Source organism: Spea bombifrons, chromosome 1, assembly GCF_027358695.1.
Source record: "Spea bombifrons isolate aSpeBom1 chromosome 1, aSpeBom1.2.pri, whole genome shotgun sequence".
NCBI lineage: Eukaryota > Metazoa > Chordata > Amphibia > Anura > Pelobatidae > Spea > Spea bombifrons.
The window spans coordinates 96,397,710-96,414,231 of record NC_071087.1 but is presented as its reverse complement, the minus strand read 5'-3'; the positions used below and the strand labels follow the sequence as shown (position 1 = coordinate 96,414,231).

The 16,522-nt window shown below is 39.8% G+C and overlaps 1 protein-coding gene across 1 annotated transcript in view; it reads right to left on the bottom strand.

Annotated features, from left to right (window-relative positions):
• MPDZ (multiple PDZ domain crumbs cell polarity complex component) overlaps window positions 1-15,567 on the bottom strand; it is a 54,906-nt gene extending 39,339 nt beyond the window's left edge. Inside the window, exons 1-12 of the mRNA XM_053465957.1 lie at window positions 15,496-15,567; window positions 13,936-13,972; window positions 13,263-13,429; window positions 9,076-9,297; window positions 7,727-7,866; window positions 5,160-5,373; window positions 4,905-5,033; window positions 4,548-4,757; window positions 3,958-4,072; window positions 3,637-3,725; window positions 2,197-2,380; window positions 28-114 (exon numbers count right to left, since the gene is read on the bottom strand). Coding sequence (XP_053321932.1) covers window positions 28-114; window positions 2,197-2,380; window positions 3,637-3,725; window positions 3,958-4,072; window positions 4,548-4,757; window positions 4,905-5,033; window positions 5,160-5,373; window positions 7,727-7,866; window positions 9,076-9,297; window positions 13,263-13,429; window positions 13,936-13,951 — 1,573 coding nt within the window. The 5' untranslated portion in view covers window positions 13,952-13,972; window positions 15,496-15,567. The remainder of the gene's footprint in view (window positions 1-27; window positions 115-2,196; window positions 2,381-3,636; window positions 3,726-3,957; window positions 4,073-4,547; window positions 4,758-4,904; window positions 5,034-5,159; window positions 5,374-7,726; window positions 7,867-9,075; window positions 9,298-13,262; window positions 13,430-13,935; window positions 13,973-15,495) is intronic.
• Window positions 15,568-16,522: the final 955 nt, after the last annotated feature.

Genomic DNA, 16,522 nt, shown 5'->3' with positions numbered 1-16,522 from the left:
CCATGCCGCGTATAATGAAAACAGTACCTGGTTCTGCGCTCTTCCCATTTGCCGTAGATTGAACCACACTGGGGCATGTTTCCGATGGTAAGGATTGAGTAAGAGGAGACTTTTCTGAAAAAGAAAGAACAATCAACCCTCAAAGCAATTAAACCTCCTTCTCATTGGTAACGAACATTTTACGGCATGCTTACTCCAGCCACCTCGGCAAACCTAGACCTAGAATCCCATGATCCTTAGCTTGCCTGTAGCCAGCCAAAACGATCATGAGAATTAAGTCGCTTTAACTGCATTTAATGCACAGTGGTAATAATGAATGAATAGCTTTCTCCAGATCTACAATCCAAGTGGTGGTTTGTAAAACTGATTCCAACACCAGTTGAGCTACCAAAGTCTTTTAACTTCTGTTGCACTAAGAAGTCGAAAGTCATATTTTTAGCTTAACATTATCAATGGCACCTTGGATAAAGAATCCCATTGATTTTCTATTGTTCTTTAAAGCCATCTAAAACATCTGTCATTTATATATAATGTTCAGTTTTGTAAGTTATTCCAGCTCATACTTTCTGAACATGCGCTGTTTTACATTTTTGTCTGTTTATTAGAGCTGAAACAACGAATCGATAAAATCGATAATAATCGATAACGGAAATCATCGATAACGATTTCCGTTATCGATTAATCGAGTGATCGATTCGTCGTTGGAGCACTAGGCTCCTTTTACTTACCTCCGCCAGCGTTCCCCGCTTCTGCTCCACGCTCTGCAGTCTCCGCCTTCTTCAAGCTACGTGACGACGGATGTGACGCGCGTCTACTATCAAGTTGGAAGTGGAACAAGTTCGTAGCGGAGGTAAGTACTCTTTGTCTATTGTCTGTGCGAATGTTTATGTGCGAGACTGGGTGCGCGGCAGAGTGTGTGTGTGTGTGTGTGTGTGTGCGTGTGTGTGCGTGTGTGTGTGTGTGCGTGTGTGTGTGTGTGCGTGTGTGCGTGGGTGCGCGGCAGAGTGAGTGGGGGGGTGCGCTGCACAGTGAGTGGGGGGGTGCGCTGCACAGTGGGGGGGGGGTGCGCTGCACAGTGGGGGGTCCGCGGCACAGGGGGTGGGGGGTCCGCGGCACAGGGGGTGGGGGGGCAGGGGATGCAGGGCAGGATGTGAGTGCAGGGCAGAGTGGGGCCAGGAGACTGGATGCAGGTCAGAGTGGGGGTGGGAGGGCAGGGTGGCAGACTGGGTGCAGAGCAGAGTGGGGGTTGGGATGCAGGGCAGGGTGCGAGACTGGGTGCAGAGTAGAGTGGGGGTGGGGGGGCAGGGCAGGGTGTGAGACTGGGTGCAGAGCAGAGTGGGGATGCAGGGCAGGCTGTGAGACTGGGTGCAGGGCAGGCTGTGAGACTGGGTGCAGGGCAGGGCAGGGTGTGAGACTGGGTGCAGGGCAGGGTGTGAGACTGGGTGCAGGGCAGAGTGGGGATGCAGGGCAGGCTGTGAGACTGGGTGCAGGGCAGGCTGTGAGACTGGGTGCAGGGCAGAGTGGGGGTGGGGATGCAGGGCAGAGTGAGGGTGGGGGCACAGTGCAAAGGGGTGGGGGCACAATGCAAAATTCTTTTAAATAAACGAAAAATTTGCATATTGTTTTTTTTATCCGATTAATCGATTAATCGAAAAAAAAAAATCGGCCGATTAATCGATTATTAAAATAATCGTTAGTTGCAGCCCTACTGTTTATCATAAATCTCTCGAGGTATTAATTTAAAATGTACTAGAAAAGCAAAGAAACACCAACACAGTATGTTGAGTATGAATAAGTATTAAGGTATTATAATAAGGAGAGATAAGAACATATAATAAAAGAACTATACTGAATTTATTTTAGCAATTCTCTGCACTCTAAAAGAGAGATCTTTATTCGTGGCTCCCCTGTTCCTCTCTGAATATGGTTTTCGCACAGGTTCTATATTTGCAAGCGATGACAGTCTAATTATATGCTGCTTATGACGCTTCACAGAGGCACTGACAAGCTAACAGTTTGCCGTGGTTTTCTTTTCATTGCTATGGATTACAGCTCAGGAATGGGTTTTCAAACTCTGGACATTTTTTGTAGTGATGCATTTTCGTGGCAGACTCTCTGAGTGATTGATTTACCGTGAAAAAGACATGGATTTAGAATGAATCTTTCAATTGCATTTACTAGCTCGGTGCAATTTACCTCTGCTATCTTCTACAGATGCCAGCGTCTTCTCTGTGATTCTGGATGCCTCTGGGGCTGGCGGAATCCCAAACTCTTGCTTATGTCCTCTTCTGATTAAAGTTAGATGAACAGATTGCCCTGTGTGACGTAGAACTTCTACAGCTTGTTGGTTGGTGTACCCTTGAAGGTTTGTACCATCAACCTATGGCAATACATACAAGGAAACTTGTATAATGGTATAATAATAATGCATAATAACGCAGCTATAACTTGCATACTGGTATGAGAACATATTCTGCAGTTTCCACCGCAAATGGAAATTAAACAAAATATGTGGCAACACAATGAAATATCCTTTTAGCGGCAGTATTTTGAGGTTAAAAAAAGTCAGCACTGGGAAAATCCTTGAAACTCTGTGTGATACAAGAAAAACTACAAAAACTCCTCCAGATAAGATCTTTTTGCGCCTCTTAGTTTTCACTGGCTGTAATAATTGTGTTAAAAATAAAGCGTTATCCAAATAATTCCATTCTATTCAGTTATGACAAACGTTTGCCTTAATGTCCCTATCTGTCAACAATCTGAGTTTCAATGACAAATGTTGCTGGAGTCACCAACCAGGTTGGGGTTCTGCAAAAGGGAAAGGTTTTCACCGATTCGTGACCGGACTGTTTTTCAAATTTTTAACCATTTGTGACAATGGCTGTTTTAACATTTCTTCTGCGTTTGTGTTAAGCTGTCATTTACTCTACCCATACAAGTTATATTGTTTTATTCAGGACAAGAAGGGCTTTTCTTAGACACTACTATTTGATCATATAATGTATTATAAAACAAAATAATTAAATATGGTATGAAATCGGAAAAATAAAAACAAACCTTTTTTGACTAATGAAAAAACCCGCTCAATAGATTCCTATATTTGTACTAAGTTTAGAAATACCCAATGTTTTTATGTTTTGGGTTTTTTTGCACGTTATGGGGCAATAAGTGCAAGTGGTGTATTGTTATTTTATAAGGACATAAAATGCCCCCTTACACCCTACAATACTTTTATACCCTACAATGTTTTTTTTTAATGTATATTTCTAGCGAGAGGGGCTAAGGGGTTAATGGTCCTGCAGAGTATCATATAAAATTGAAATTAAAAAAACACAGAACTGTGCCTACAAATGTAAAATCTCATGATAAATGCAAAAAAATAAAAGTGCAAGGGTGGCATGGATATTGTTAAGCGGAGACAGAGGTCTGTCATAGGCCACTTGGCTCATCCATGTGTGAATACCAGGATCCTGTCACTTATGTCCAGCATATTGGCTACTGTCTTTGGAGTGTCATCTTTATGGCTTAATTTGCAATGCTTTGTGTGAAAATGAATAAAAAATGTTCAAACATAAAAATAAAAGTGCAAAAACCTAGAAAACAAACAAAAAAAACCATCAGCATGTGCCTACTTACAGCTATAATCTGGTCTCCAACATGAATCCTCCCATCATGCTCTACAGCACTGCCTTTGGTAATGCTTTTCACAAAAATTCCAGAAGGCTCTGACAAGGATGTAAAAGACATTTGCATCAGTGCACCAAAGAAATAAATTATCTAGACCAAAGCAATAACAGAACCTTGGTACTTGTAATACACAAGTACAAAAATGGTTTTACAAATGTTTTCCTTGACTGACTAAAGTCATAAATCAGAAAAATCAGACAGTGGTTATCTGTTCTATTTATGGCCTGTGGAGACTAGTTGAGTTCCATGACTAATTAAAAAGGTCATTACCTGAGCTTTTGTCACCAACGTATCCAGCAATTGTTATTCCCAAACCCTGGGCATTTTTAGTAAGCTTCACATCAAAGGTTTCATCATCTGGATACTTAATTGCTCCTTCATTCGCCTTAAAGAAAAATGTCAAGTATTGGGAAACATATAGCTAGTGTTAGCCATTACCTTCTGAATCAGTGTAGCTACAGATTTACTCAAAGTGATCTTGGTACAGAGTGCCAAAGCCTAAACTCTAGGCTTTCTAAATACACTGAACTGAGCATTTGCAGAGGAACTTTGGAGAGTTGAAAAACTTCATCTCAAAAATGTAACTATGAACTAGGAGTGGCAATCTTGTGAAGTAAAGACTGTCCTGCATAATACTTAAGTAAACTAATAGGAACTGATAGGAAAGTTTTCTCAGAGCATTAACAATGTATTATGGAGCCCTTCTCCCAAAACGTGAAAACAATATCAGCCCTCCAAAATGTAGAGTAAAGTTGGTGTAATGAAAAGTTTTATTTAACCTCACTGTATAGCTTGCTGCAGCACTGTAACAAGCTTCTTAAATAAACCAAAGTCTTCTAAAGTGGAGTTACTGCACTGACCTTTGTTTCTGGTAGAGGCGGTTGCGGCGCAGACAACTGAACGCTGGTAGGAACACCTGCTGCAGGATCCTCTGCTGATCCTCTTGCAATAACAAGCTTCACTCTGTTCCCGCATTGCCTTAAAACCTGTGCTACTTGTTCACTGCTCATACCAGCAAGGTCTGTGTCGCCGATCTTTAAGATATGGTCTCCACTGTGCAGTCTGCCATGCTAAAGAGGTAAACATCTTCATTAGTGCATAGTTACAATGCTTAATATATTACAGTCATAGATGTTGCTGAAATAATATTGGATGCTAAAAAAAAAACGTGAGTTAAGAACTTAACTTAAAATTATAAAACAAATGAATCTACCAACCTTATCAGCTACACCTCCAGGCAAAATAGTTTTAACTATTACACCAGTTGATCTTCCTCCAACAATTCCAAAGCCAAGACCAGACCCGTCATTCACCAGTTCAACAGTCTCCACATGCTGCCAGTGTATCTAATAAGACACGTTTTATAACATTAGAAAGAAAATAAGCTTTAAAAAAAGCCCAGAGAAAGTCAGAGGTCTACTCTAATATTACATGGGATTTTTTTGCTGGGGACAATGATAGTCCATACTCACAGGGCTGGATATGACAGACAGCGTGCTGGCATCAGATGTTGAACGTGATACTCCTGGGCTTATTAGCTGAGGCAAAGGTCCTCTAGCAACCACAAGCTGTACTTGATCTTTTGCTCTCTGCAAAATCCCTATGGCCTGATGATGGGTTATGGTTTGGTCAAGTGGTTGATTGTTAATCGCTAGAATCTGGTCTACTTCCTTCAGCCTTCCATCCCTTAAAATGCAAAAAGAAAATATAAAGAATTATAGATTGGTTATTTATCTTACCTAATGTCTTATGAAAGCTAGGTCAGCTCACCTAAAACTAGAAGCTATCATGGACATTTTAATCGGAAACAAAGCATTTTATACTGTTCTCTAGCACTTTGAAAAACAGAAAAAGATGCATGAATGCTTTGAGAGGACATCCAATCAACTAGTCAGCCAGGGATACATTTTTTTTTTTTTTTAAAGAATTCCCTTCTCACCCCAACGGGTGGTATGTGTCTTCCTCAACGGGTCCTCTACCAGAAGCCTGGGAGTTTAAGGGTTCCGTACAATATCTTAGCTCTTCCTAGCACTGCACTCTTCAGGACATAGTTTTCTGATATAATTCCCGGAATCTGTTGAACCCACACTCCCAGCTTAGTAGTCACATCCCCGAGGGCTCTGATGACCGCTGGGGCCCACTTCAGCCTTCACATCTTCTCTAGTTCTTCTTTCAGGCCCTGGTACTTCTCCAGCTTCTCATACTCAGTAATGTTTCTGTTAGTTGGCAATGCTACATCTATCACCGCTGCCTTCTTCTGGTTCTTGTCTACCACAACAATGTTGGGTTGATGGGCAAGCAGGAACTGGCCTGACTGGATCTGGAAGTCCCACAGGATCCTAGCCCTACTATTCCCTACAACCTTCAATGGAATCTCTCATTTGGATTTGGAAGGGTTTAGCCCATTTAGACCATTAGTTGCACTGTTCAGTGTACGCTGTTTCTGTGAGCATCTTACACCCCGCCACTATGTGCTGGACTGTCTCAGAAGCCTCTCTACATAGCCTGCACATTGGGTCCTGCCTGGTGCGGTAGATGCCATATATATCTGTGCAAATCTTTTAGGCAGGTCTAAACAATTGCTGCAAAGTATGTTTTCAAAAATAGACATGTTGATAGTTTATCATTTAAAAAATGCTAAGTGAGTCAACAGAAACAAATCCATACAAGGCCAATATAAATTGTGGCATCAATTCTTCTAGGTTAGGTGTATGATAAAACAGTAATACCAAACAGGTGCTAATGATCATGAATTTAATATGTAGTGTGAAACATGATCTTTAACTGAAACAGCCAAGCTCACTAACAAGGTGAGGTTGCTCAAGACAGCTTAATCAAAAGTCATACACCATCACAAGACTGAGCACAGCAACAACACACAGGGTAGTTATACTGCATCAGCAAAAAAAAGGCAGACAGAGATTTTCATATGTTTTGTCCAAGCTCTTTTCAAGGAGGACAAAGAAATGGGCAATGTTGAGGACCACAAACAGCCAAGGAAACTTAGTGCAGCTGATTAAAGACACATCATGCCTAGTTCCCTTTGCAATCGGAAGATGTCCAGCATCAGCTCAGCATTGCCAGAAAATATATTTTATAATCCATAAAAAAAACTACATATGAAAATTTAGTTCCATGTAGGTTTAAAGGGTGTTGGACCGTAACTAGCTACACTAGTAGTTAAAATTCTACCAAGTGCCCAGCAAAGCATGGTCAGCTAGTCTGAGTTTGTAGGGGCTGTGAATCAAAGGTTACGGAAGCTGTGTATAGCGGAAAGAAAAGGGAGTATATAGACCTGATGTATCATACACATATAAGCTTAATTTAATGTAGCAGATGCTTCTAACATGGAGATGCCCTTGTGCAACTTATATACATAAACATTGATACCAAGCTGCACCTTCCTACATACAAACAGGTGCTTTTATAGGCACACATTCTCACTCACAGAACAGATCATCTCAGACAAATACAAACTGTATCATAGTTGCTGAACAAAAGAAATGCTCTGTCTTGAAGACTTATTTCCTTTTCAATACAAAGATACAAACCTTCTTATGCAGAATTGTTTCTCTGTATACTCAAAATATACAGCAAAAGTAATATCATGGGGAGATATGGTACACTTTTATAGAACCTTACTTTGAACCAGACTTTAAAATGCTGACAACTTTGTTTACATGTGGTTTGCTCAGTTAATCTTTACTATAAAAGCTATAACTGCACTAATCATGTTTTCCCTACATACTGAAAATGGGTCACTTCCCTATTTTTAGATGCACATATACGAGCTAGTGAAAAACCCAAGTCTTCACTGTAATGCAGAGCAGACTCCGGTGGACTAATATAACAATGGACATCCAATACCACCAAGTTAGCGGCAGGTCCCTCAAAAGTTAAGTTCTCCGGCCAGCGCATAGCAAAGTTGCCAATTAGGTTAGCAGGCTGCTTGCTGACATGGGACATTGACAATTCATAATTAGTCCTAAGAAACAAAAATCAAATATCTTCAGTAATACAAAGCAAAAGCTCGTCATACCTGTGTGCAACACTTCCTTCTTGGATCTCTTGCACAAATATTCCAAGCTCCCCTCGATTCTCACTCTTCAGGCCGACTACACTGAAGCCAAGACTGCCACTAGAAGGTTTCAATAAATCCAGTGTTTCCACCAGGCGACCCTGCAGCAAAAAAAGCACATGATTATCAATGTACAAAAATAAAGTATAACCCAAAAATCAATTAGTTTGACCAAAGACCTACTTTATGCCTAAAATAACAAAAATTAGTTCCATGAAGAGATACAGAGAATTTGAATATACAGATGGAAAATTGCAGGGCAAAAAAAAAGAGGATATAGATGGGAAGTAGAAATGGTCATTTTCCCTTTGTCCATGTCATCTCCAGAGAACCTTTTATATCTAAGCCAAGGGACTAGTACCTCTTCTTAACATATACCCAAGAGTCACTGGTAAATGTAACCATTTGGTTAATGTTAAGAATGTCTGATATCAGGATTCTTCTGTGTCGCCAGTTCAACTGGAGCTGCCAGTTTGTGGTCCAAAAGTTTAGGTAAAAGCTTTGTCCAAGAATTAGGTTCAACGGGGTTGCCATCTTTTAACAAGGACAGCTGAAGAACAAACCTTGAAGCATGCCCGCTAACAGCGAGATATTTATGAAAGCTACAATTTTTACAGCATTATCATCAGAGGGTCGTTTTAGTCAATAAAGGTCCTATGGAGTGAGGCTGAAATGTAAAGTTTAATTAAGACAATGTAATGAAACGCGTATTTTGATAGCAGCAAATAAGCCTGTCATCCACTACGCATTAATAAATTCCCTGTGGCATTCTGCTAGAATGTTACTGGTTTTATCTACCTTGATTAAAACACATATTTCATCATAACCGTTGATTTCACTGCCATGCCTTTTTTTGTTTTATAAAGCTGTGCTCGTCTATGCTTTAAATATAAATGTTGTATCACTGAGCTCATATGAGCATAACACTCTAGCCATTGGTGATAGCAATTGGAGCATTATCTGGGAGAACTCAAATGTTACTTGGATGCAAAAAGCCGTACATTTATCGCCTTCAGCTTCTACATTGTTTAGAAAGCGTTTATTTGTACACACAAAGCACGTAAGGAATAGTTGATGTTGGCACACCATAACTTGCCAGGTTAAAGGAAGTTAAGACATGTATGTGAGAAGTAAACCAAAGTAAGCACAATCTTTACATCCAAAACCAGAAAGAGCTGTCAGCAAGGCTAGCGACAATACAAACTCACATGGCGGCCATGGTTAGTCTATAACCAGACCTGGTGGTCCACCATAATTCCTTACATGTACCATGCGGCACACATGTTTATCACAAACTAATGAATACATACTTGTGCCATCTGTTTGATGATCTGATCAAAATCCTCACTGTCAGCTTTGCCATTGATCTGAGTAGCCGTGGACCTTGTTGCCATCTCCGCACCGTTGAGCTGGCTTCCATTTTGTTGGGCCACAACATAGGATTCATTTTGCAGTGCAGTAAGAGAGCTGTTCCCGTAGGGAGAAAGCTGGGCAAATTCTGTTACTGAAGATACCGAGGGAGTCACATTTGCCTGAAAATAGAGGGGAGGGAAAAACGACTTTAATGTCTAACCATGAAACTGTTCCACAGCGTACTTTCTCGTGCTGTATGCAAATCGGATTATTTTTCGCACTCAGAACTTCAGCCTTTGTAACATCCCCCTGCCTGTCCATGTTTGGCACAGGAGGACACGAAGCTTTCAAAGTTAACGTACGAGATCAGGGCGCCTGTAGACACATGAAATCCCAAAATTATCGCCAACATACAGCAGGCTGTACTTGGAAAGCAGCCTTCATGAATAAATGCTTATTCCTAGAAAACATAGCTCACGTTTACCGGTATGAATAGATTCTGTTTGAAACATGCGGCTTCCTGGATCGCAAACTGGCAAAACCTCTGCAATTGTTTTTCTATTATATTTTGCCAGATTAACAAAACATATGCATTTTTATGATTTATGATACACATTTTTGGTGCACTGCATTAAATCAAGAGAACTAACCAACATCAGTCCCATCTATACCTAGAATAATGTGTATTTTCTGTATTTAATGCCCCATTGTACCTTTAAGAGGTAGTGCAGATTTTATTTTAATGCACCCTTTAGTTGCCGCCATTCCTTTTGCAACTTTTCGCTGTCCTGGCAATAAAACAATGCAAAACTGCCCTATCTATGCATTTTAATTCCATCATATACCTGGTAACGTTAGTCTTTCCTAATGATGTATAACAACAACAAAAAACTATTACATCAATGACTTAATTTCTGTGAATAATCATATTTTCCTATAGAATAGACCTTATGCAACCAAGCAGCAAAACATCTTAATATGCCTGCAGCCCTAGGAATTTCAAGTGCCACAGGAATTTGGCCTAATAAAACCCTGAGAGCTGTAATAGTGCTTAAAGAAGTAATTAATCTAGGCAGGCCATGCAGAAGGGTGTTATATGCAGTGAGATCTATTGCAACCCTGCCCTGAGCCCAAAGGAACCTAGTAGCCTTGCACCCCTGTATCTACTTTTCTTAACCCCTTTGCGACCAACGATGTACCAGGTGAGTCACAAAAAGATGCCCCTAGATGACTAATGACGTACCTGGTACGTCATCTGAACAAACTACCTCCTTTAGTCTACAGTAGATCACCTGCACTTCTGTCTGTTTCTCTCCATCTCACTGTGATAATGAGCTGGAGAGAGACAAAAAAAACTCTAAGAAAAATATATTCCCTGGACGACAAGAACCAGGTTTAAAAAAAAAAACAAATACACATTTTTCTTTTTTTTATTATTTCTACTTGTCCCTAAGGGGTTAATTTCATAAACTTAATTTTAATGTATATTAGGTAGTTGGCGTGGTGTGTGTTAATAAGTGGGAATTTAAATAGAATTGATTTAAGGGTTAGGTAGGGGTTACGCAATCTGGCCCCTAAGGGGTTAAAGGGGCGCACTGGCCATCATATGCTTGTGATAGCTGTGCTGTCCCTTTATATTCTGCAGAATCTTCCCGTGTGCTTTTGTCCCTTTCCCCACCATCCAGCTTTATGTCATGCAGGAGGTGTGTTCAGCCGAAAATATACTTACCTCCAATTTAAATGGAGCCCAGTCAATCAGTAGCATGAATCGTCAGATCACAGAGGAGGAAGGCAGCTGCAGGGCTAGTAAGTACTCACAGAGCACTTTAATATGCATTCTTCTTTAAATGGAGTGTCAGGAACAGTAAACTGTCCCTTTAAGTGAGTCAACAATAACTTGTGTGCTTGCACCAGCTCAGATCTCTCTTCTGGTGGTCTTTTGTCATACATTCAGTGACCAAGGCCTAGGGTGACCACACTGGACATTTTTTTCCAGGACAAATATGCATTTTACATGTTGACCACCCACGTACTGTGTGGTTTGTATAAATGAGTTATCGAGTATTGAGCCCACTTTACACCCCACACACACAAAAACCACAGGGTAAGATTTAACGTGTTGGTCAGCAAGTTGTAACAACAAAAAAACATGCTGACATGGTCATCTTTTTGAGTATACTGTGTTATGATGTCAAATCTCAACATTCTTGTCAAAGCCATATGCAGATTTGTGATTACCCTAAAGTCCCAAACCATAACAAAATATGGCACTCAAACCACAGCCAGTGCAAGTACAGAAGAAAGAAAAATTCTTCAAATAGGGATTATCCCACTGAACACGCATTATAGAAACACAGTATCACTTAGTGTTTGTTAAGCAACATTTTCTAAAAAAAAAAAAATATATATATATATATATATATATTATTTTTTTTACAATGTCTTAACCCATTTCCAATACATTTCTAAGTAATATGTTGACATCTATTTACATTTAAAAAAATAACTCTTATGGACCTGGCATATTGGTCTACGGTTATTTTATTTTTAACCATGTGCGTACAGGAAACTGCTGTGTTTTGGCTACATACATAACATAGATAACAAACCATAGATAACAACTAAGATGATCAAGCCTATAGTTCAAAGATATATGTAAAGAAAAAAGAAAATTGGCAAAGAAAAAACACCCTATTCATTGGCGCTTTGCATTAACCTTGTGAAACATAATTATAAACGCATAAAATACTAAGCAGGAATTTAGGTTTTAGTATACATTCTTGTGGACGATTTCTAGAATGCATACTTCAGACAAACCAGATAAACTTGGAAGGAGTTCATAAAAAGTGGTTGAGAAGGACAAGACAAATTTCAGCTTAGCGTGTGAAAGTAATATAAACTGAACAAAGAATGCACATGCCATGTGAAGCAGCGATCAGGGAGTATGGGGTTAAGGGAACATGGCTGGTTAGGAATGCTAAGTATTGCCTCAGCCCACACAAAGCAATTAAAATACTTCTAGATCTCCACCAGTCTTCATCATGGATTCAGAAGCACCCAATCATCAAGAAATCCTCACCACTAAACGGGAGTTATCATTCGGGGATAAAACAAGCAACGACTTACGTTTATACAGTACTTTATGGGTGTTACCAGACAATACAAGGTTTATTCACTAAAGTGGAGGTTCTTCAGGAGAATTGTGGTTTCAACTCCATGACTTCACCATACATTAGGAAAGGCCAGCACTAATGAGCTTCTGCGGCAGGAAAAGCTTGGCGGGCCCCGTGTAATGCATTGTTAAATCTGCAAGAGTTCTTCAAAGTCTCCTTATCGTACAGGGCCACTTCGGCCCTTCTTGCTGGAGAGCATTGGCTCTTCATAATGAACAGTGAAGTGAGGAACCAAAACCAACTCACCCTTTTTAGTGTTACATTGTCATGTCCTAGAGATATATACTGTACAAAGTTATGACAGATTACAGGATATGGCTACACACCCGTAAGAAGGTAAACTATTCCATGAAGAACTAGAAATGGAAATATTTACCAAAAGAGGGAAAAACCTGTGTAATGTATTTTTTTTTAACAATTTGTATACATGCTTAAGCAGAGGACTACCTGCAGCTGGTTGGCTGCTTCAAGTATCCAATCAGTTGCAAGAATTGTCTGACCACAGAGGAGGAGAGCAGCTGCAGGGCTGAAGTTTCCACATTAAGCATTTTTTTTTTCCTTTTTGAAAACTGCGCAATAAAGTACTCAGAGTACTTCAATACTCAACATTTGGGGTGTCCCTCTGACACACACAAGAAACAAATCTCCCGCCACATGATATTCTTACTGCCAGTCAGCTCTGGTGCCGGCTCAGTGACCAATACGCCGATCAACTGGAGCACTTTCCTGAGAGTTAGGGGCATGGAACCACGGAGCATGGAGGAGGGATTCTGTTTATAAAGTACTTTAATACGCATTCATTGTTTCGGAGGCTGCCAAAGATACTGGGTGTGTCATAAATACCTACTCACGCGCATGAAACAGTTAACCACCCAACATATTATAATTGAGAAATAAAACCGATTGTAGTAGCCACTGCTCTGAACACAATGGAGGAGGACACAAAATAGACTAAATGTGTGTATTCTCACCTGCTCCCGCATGTGCTGAATCGAGGTCTGCAGACTCAGAATCTGGTTGAAAAGAGGACTTTGTAGAACAGATTTGAGCAGACAGAGCTTCTCTTCGTTCGCCGTGTCCCCGCGTTCCCGGACCTTTGCATGCAGACGTTCCACTGCCTGCAAGGCACGGTGGGTATCTACATGCACAAGCACAAGGATTTATTATTTTATTGCGTTGTTGTTTCCCCTAAATACATTATTGTAATGTCATTTTTCAAAGCTGAGCCCATGGCTACAACACTGAACATGGTGGCATTATAATGATTTAACACTTTGAAGACATCTGCTTTTCTTGGAGAACACTGAGCCTAATAACATAATGGAGAACTTTCACCAATTTATTATTACGAATAGCAAATTAAAAATAACTTTCCAAAAGTATTTTAATGTAACATAATGTTTTCACATTAGCCATTTGTGTATGTTGGTCTAACCTACTAGTCAAAGTGCCGCTTGTCTTGTTGTAAAAAATAAATAAATAAATAAATAAATAGAATGGCTCTGTCTTAATTACCCAGACAGACTCTGACTAATGAATGTCTATGGAGAAACAGATATCATTGTTATAAAAAAATCAGTTTGGCTTTTCCATGAGACTTTCCCTTTAATAGGAAAAAGGTTTTAAAAAAAAATGATTTCTCACCAATGGTCTCCAGCATTGTGTTCAAATTCAGTCCTTCCTGAAACATAAAACACATTGAAATAGTTTAAGATAACGTATATTTTATGTAGATTGTAAGCTCCTAAGCACAGGGTCTGCCTCACCTGTTGTTTCTGTAAGTCAAATTGTTGTTATAGACTGCTTATGTCCTGTCTACCCATTGCACAGCGCTACAGAATAGGATGGCGCTATATAAAACAATGAATAATAATTATATATGTATTAAAGTATCTTAGATGACATGCATTTGATCACTTCACTGTCACAGAAAAAAATGCAGAGTGTTTATCAGAAGGTTTCGCGTGATTTGCATTTACACAAAGTTAGAAAAGTATTTTATTAGCTTTTCTTTTTTTTTTTGGTTGATTATTATATTTTATTTATATAGCGCCAACAATTTACACAGCTCTTCTTACAATACATATATTCTGAGAAAAACGTAGGATTGACAGACTCAGACAAAACGAGGGTTAAGCCCAGCACCATGTATAACCCAAACCATTCAAAATATTAAAGCAACCAATAAATTCATACTTTTAAAAACAAATCTCCATATGTAATCCAAATCTTGGACAATATAGAACGTATTGAATTTGGCCCATCTTTCCCGAAGTCAGACCTCTTTTTTAGTCTTTGGTCTTGTCAGCTTTACACCTATCCCAAGCATGTTTAAATTGCTTCACTGGTTAAGCCTCTACCACTCCTGCTGGGAGGCTGTTCCACCTACCAACTCCCCTCTCAGTAAAGTTTTTTAAAAAATGGCATTCAACTTAACCCTTTAAGTGCCCATGGGAAAAACTAAAAGAAATGCGCCTTCCTCCAGGATTTGAACTCTTCCAGGTTCGGTCCACCCAGGTTAACTCAAAACGAACACAGCTAAAGGTGTTAAACAAGTAACCGACGTGAATTCATTTATTCTAAAGCAGCATCAGCAGATGGATTAGATGTAATCCTCTCGTAGACCGTAAATCCCCGACACTTCTTTTCAGCGACAACCCCGATGATTTCTTACGCTAAGCAGCAGGAATAAGGGGTTTAGTATAAACATAACCACCAAGCATGGATGAAAATGATGCTTGGTACAGCGCTACGGAATAGGATGGCGCTATCTAAAAAAATATATATATAATAATAGGTTTTTATTGCCAAAAGTGAGTGTGAGCATTCCCTAGGGCCAGCATATAACTCATGTGAGAATGAGGGTCTGGGGATATCCATGTACTTTCAGGGCTTCTCCAGCCTTTACAAACAATGGATACATTAGATGAGGATTGTTTACTAAACACACATCGCAAGTTCTCGGTAACACACAAAAAGTTACACAATCGCAAAGTCCTTCCATGGCACGGAATAGCCCCGCACATCCCCAAACACTGCGTGCAACTTTTTCTGCGTGCCTCTGATAACACAACGCTGCGAGTGCTACGGACGGACCGCTAATCGGGGAGGAAAAAGTCCCTCGCATCTACGCACACACACACATACGCTCACACGCTTATATAGCTAGATGGGCTGGGATCCGTTAATTATTAGATACAGTACCAGGTGCAGGGAATCAGCCCGGAGACTGGAGGCCGCCTGTGGTCCATACGCTGTGACGTCATGCCGCTGCCGGCGCTCTGACGTCACGGGCACTAGGGGCCGGCCAGCTCCACCGGAGCATGGAACGCTGAGGAGGAGGAGGAGAAGGAGGAGGTTGGGAGCTGTGGGCAACAAAGGATGGATCGTCGAGAAAGGAGGGGATGGTGTGTGAGTGTGTGAGTGTGTGAGTGTGTGAGTGTGTGAGTGTGCGAGTGTGCGAGATACTTGTTTTCTCTGCTGGGTAAAGGATGATGAGAGGCAGTTCTATGGAAATGACTACAATACATATTCCACAGCCCTCACATCGCTATAGCTGGTGATAGGGACAGAAATTCTCACTATAATCGAGTACTTTTGTTGCATTTTTTACTTTTTAAGGCCATCACCCTTAACTAACATGTAACTGATTATAATAATAATTATTATTATTATTACAATAATACTAATTATTATTATTATTTATTATCATTTATTTATACAGCACAACTTACACATTACTTCTTACATTATATTCAACAGATAAGACAGATTCATTTGAACCGTTACATTAGGTCTTTACCCTGCTCACAAGTTTACAGTGGGTTATAATACGCACACGCATATATATATATATCTATATATATAGATATATATATATATATATATATATGCGTGGGCGTATATATATATATATATATATATATATATATATATATGCGTGTGTGTATATATATATGTATATATATTTATATATATACCGTATATATATATATATGCGTGTGTGTGTAACTAACACAGTGGGAAGCCTCTTGGATCAGGATATATACAATATATCGGGTTACTTGACCTGTTATGTGATAGTCTTTACACTTCAAGTGTCCTGGTGCACAACCTGTAACTAAATGATTTTTTTCTTTGTTCTGTAATTTTCAATAAAGCCACTTACAAAAATCAAATGAAATATTGCATTTAAAAGAAATGGTTATTCTATCAACAACAAAAAAGTAAA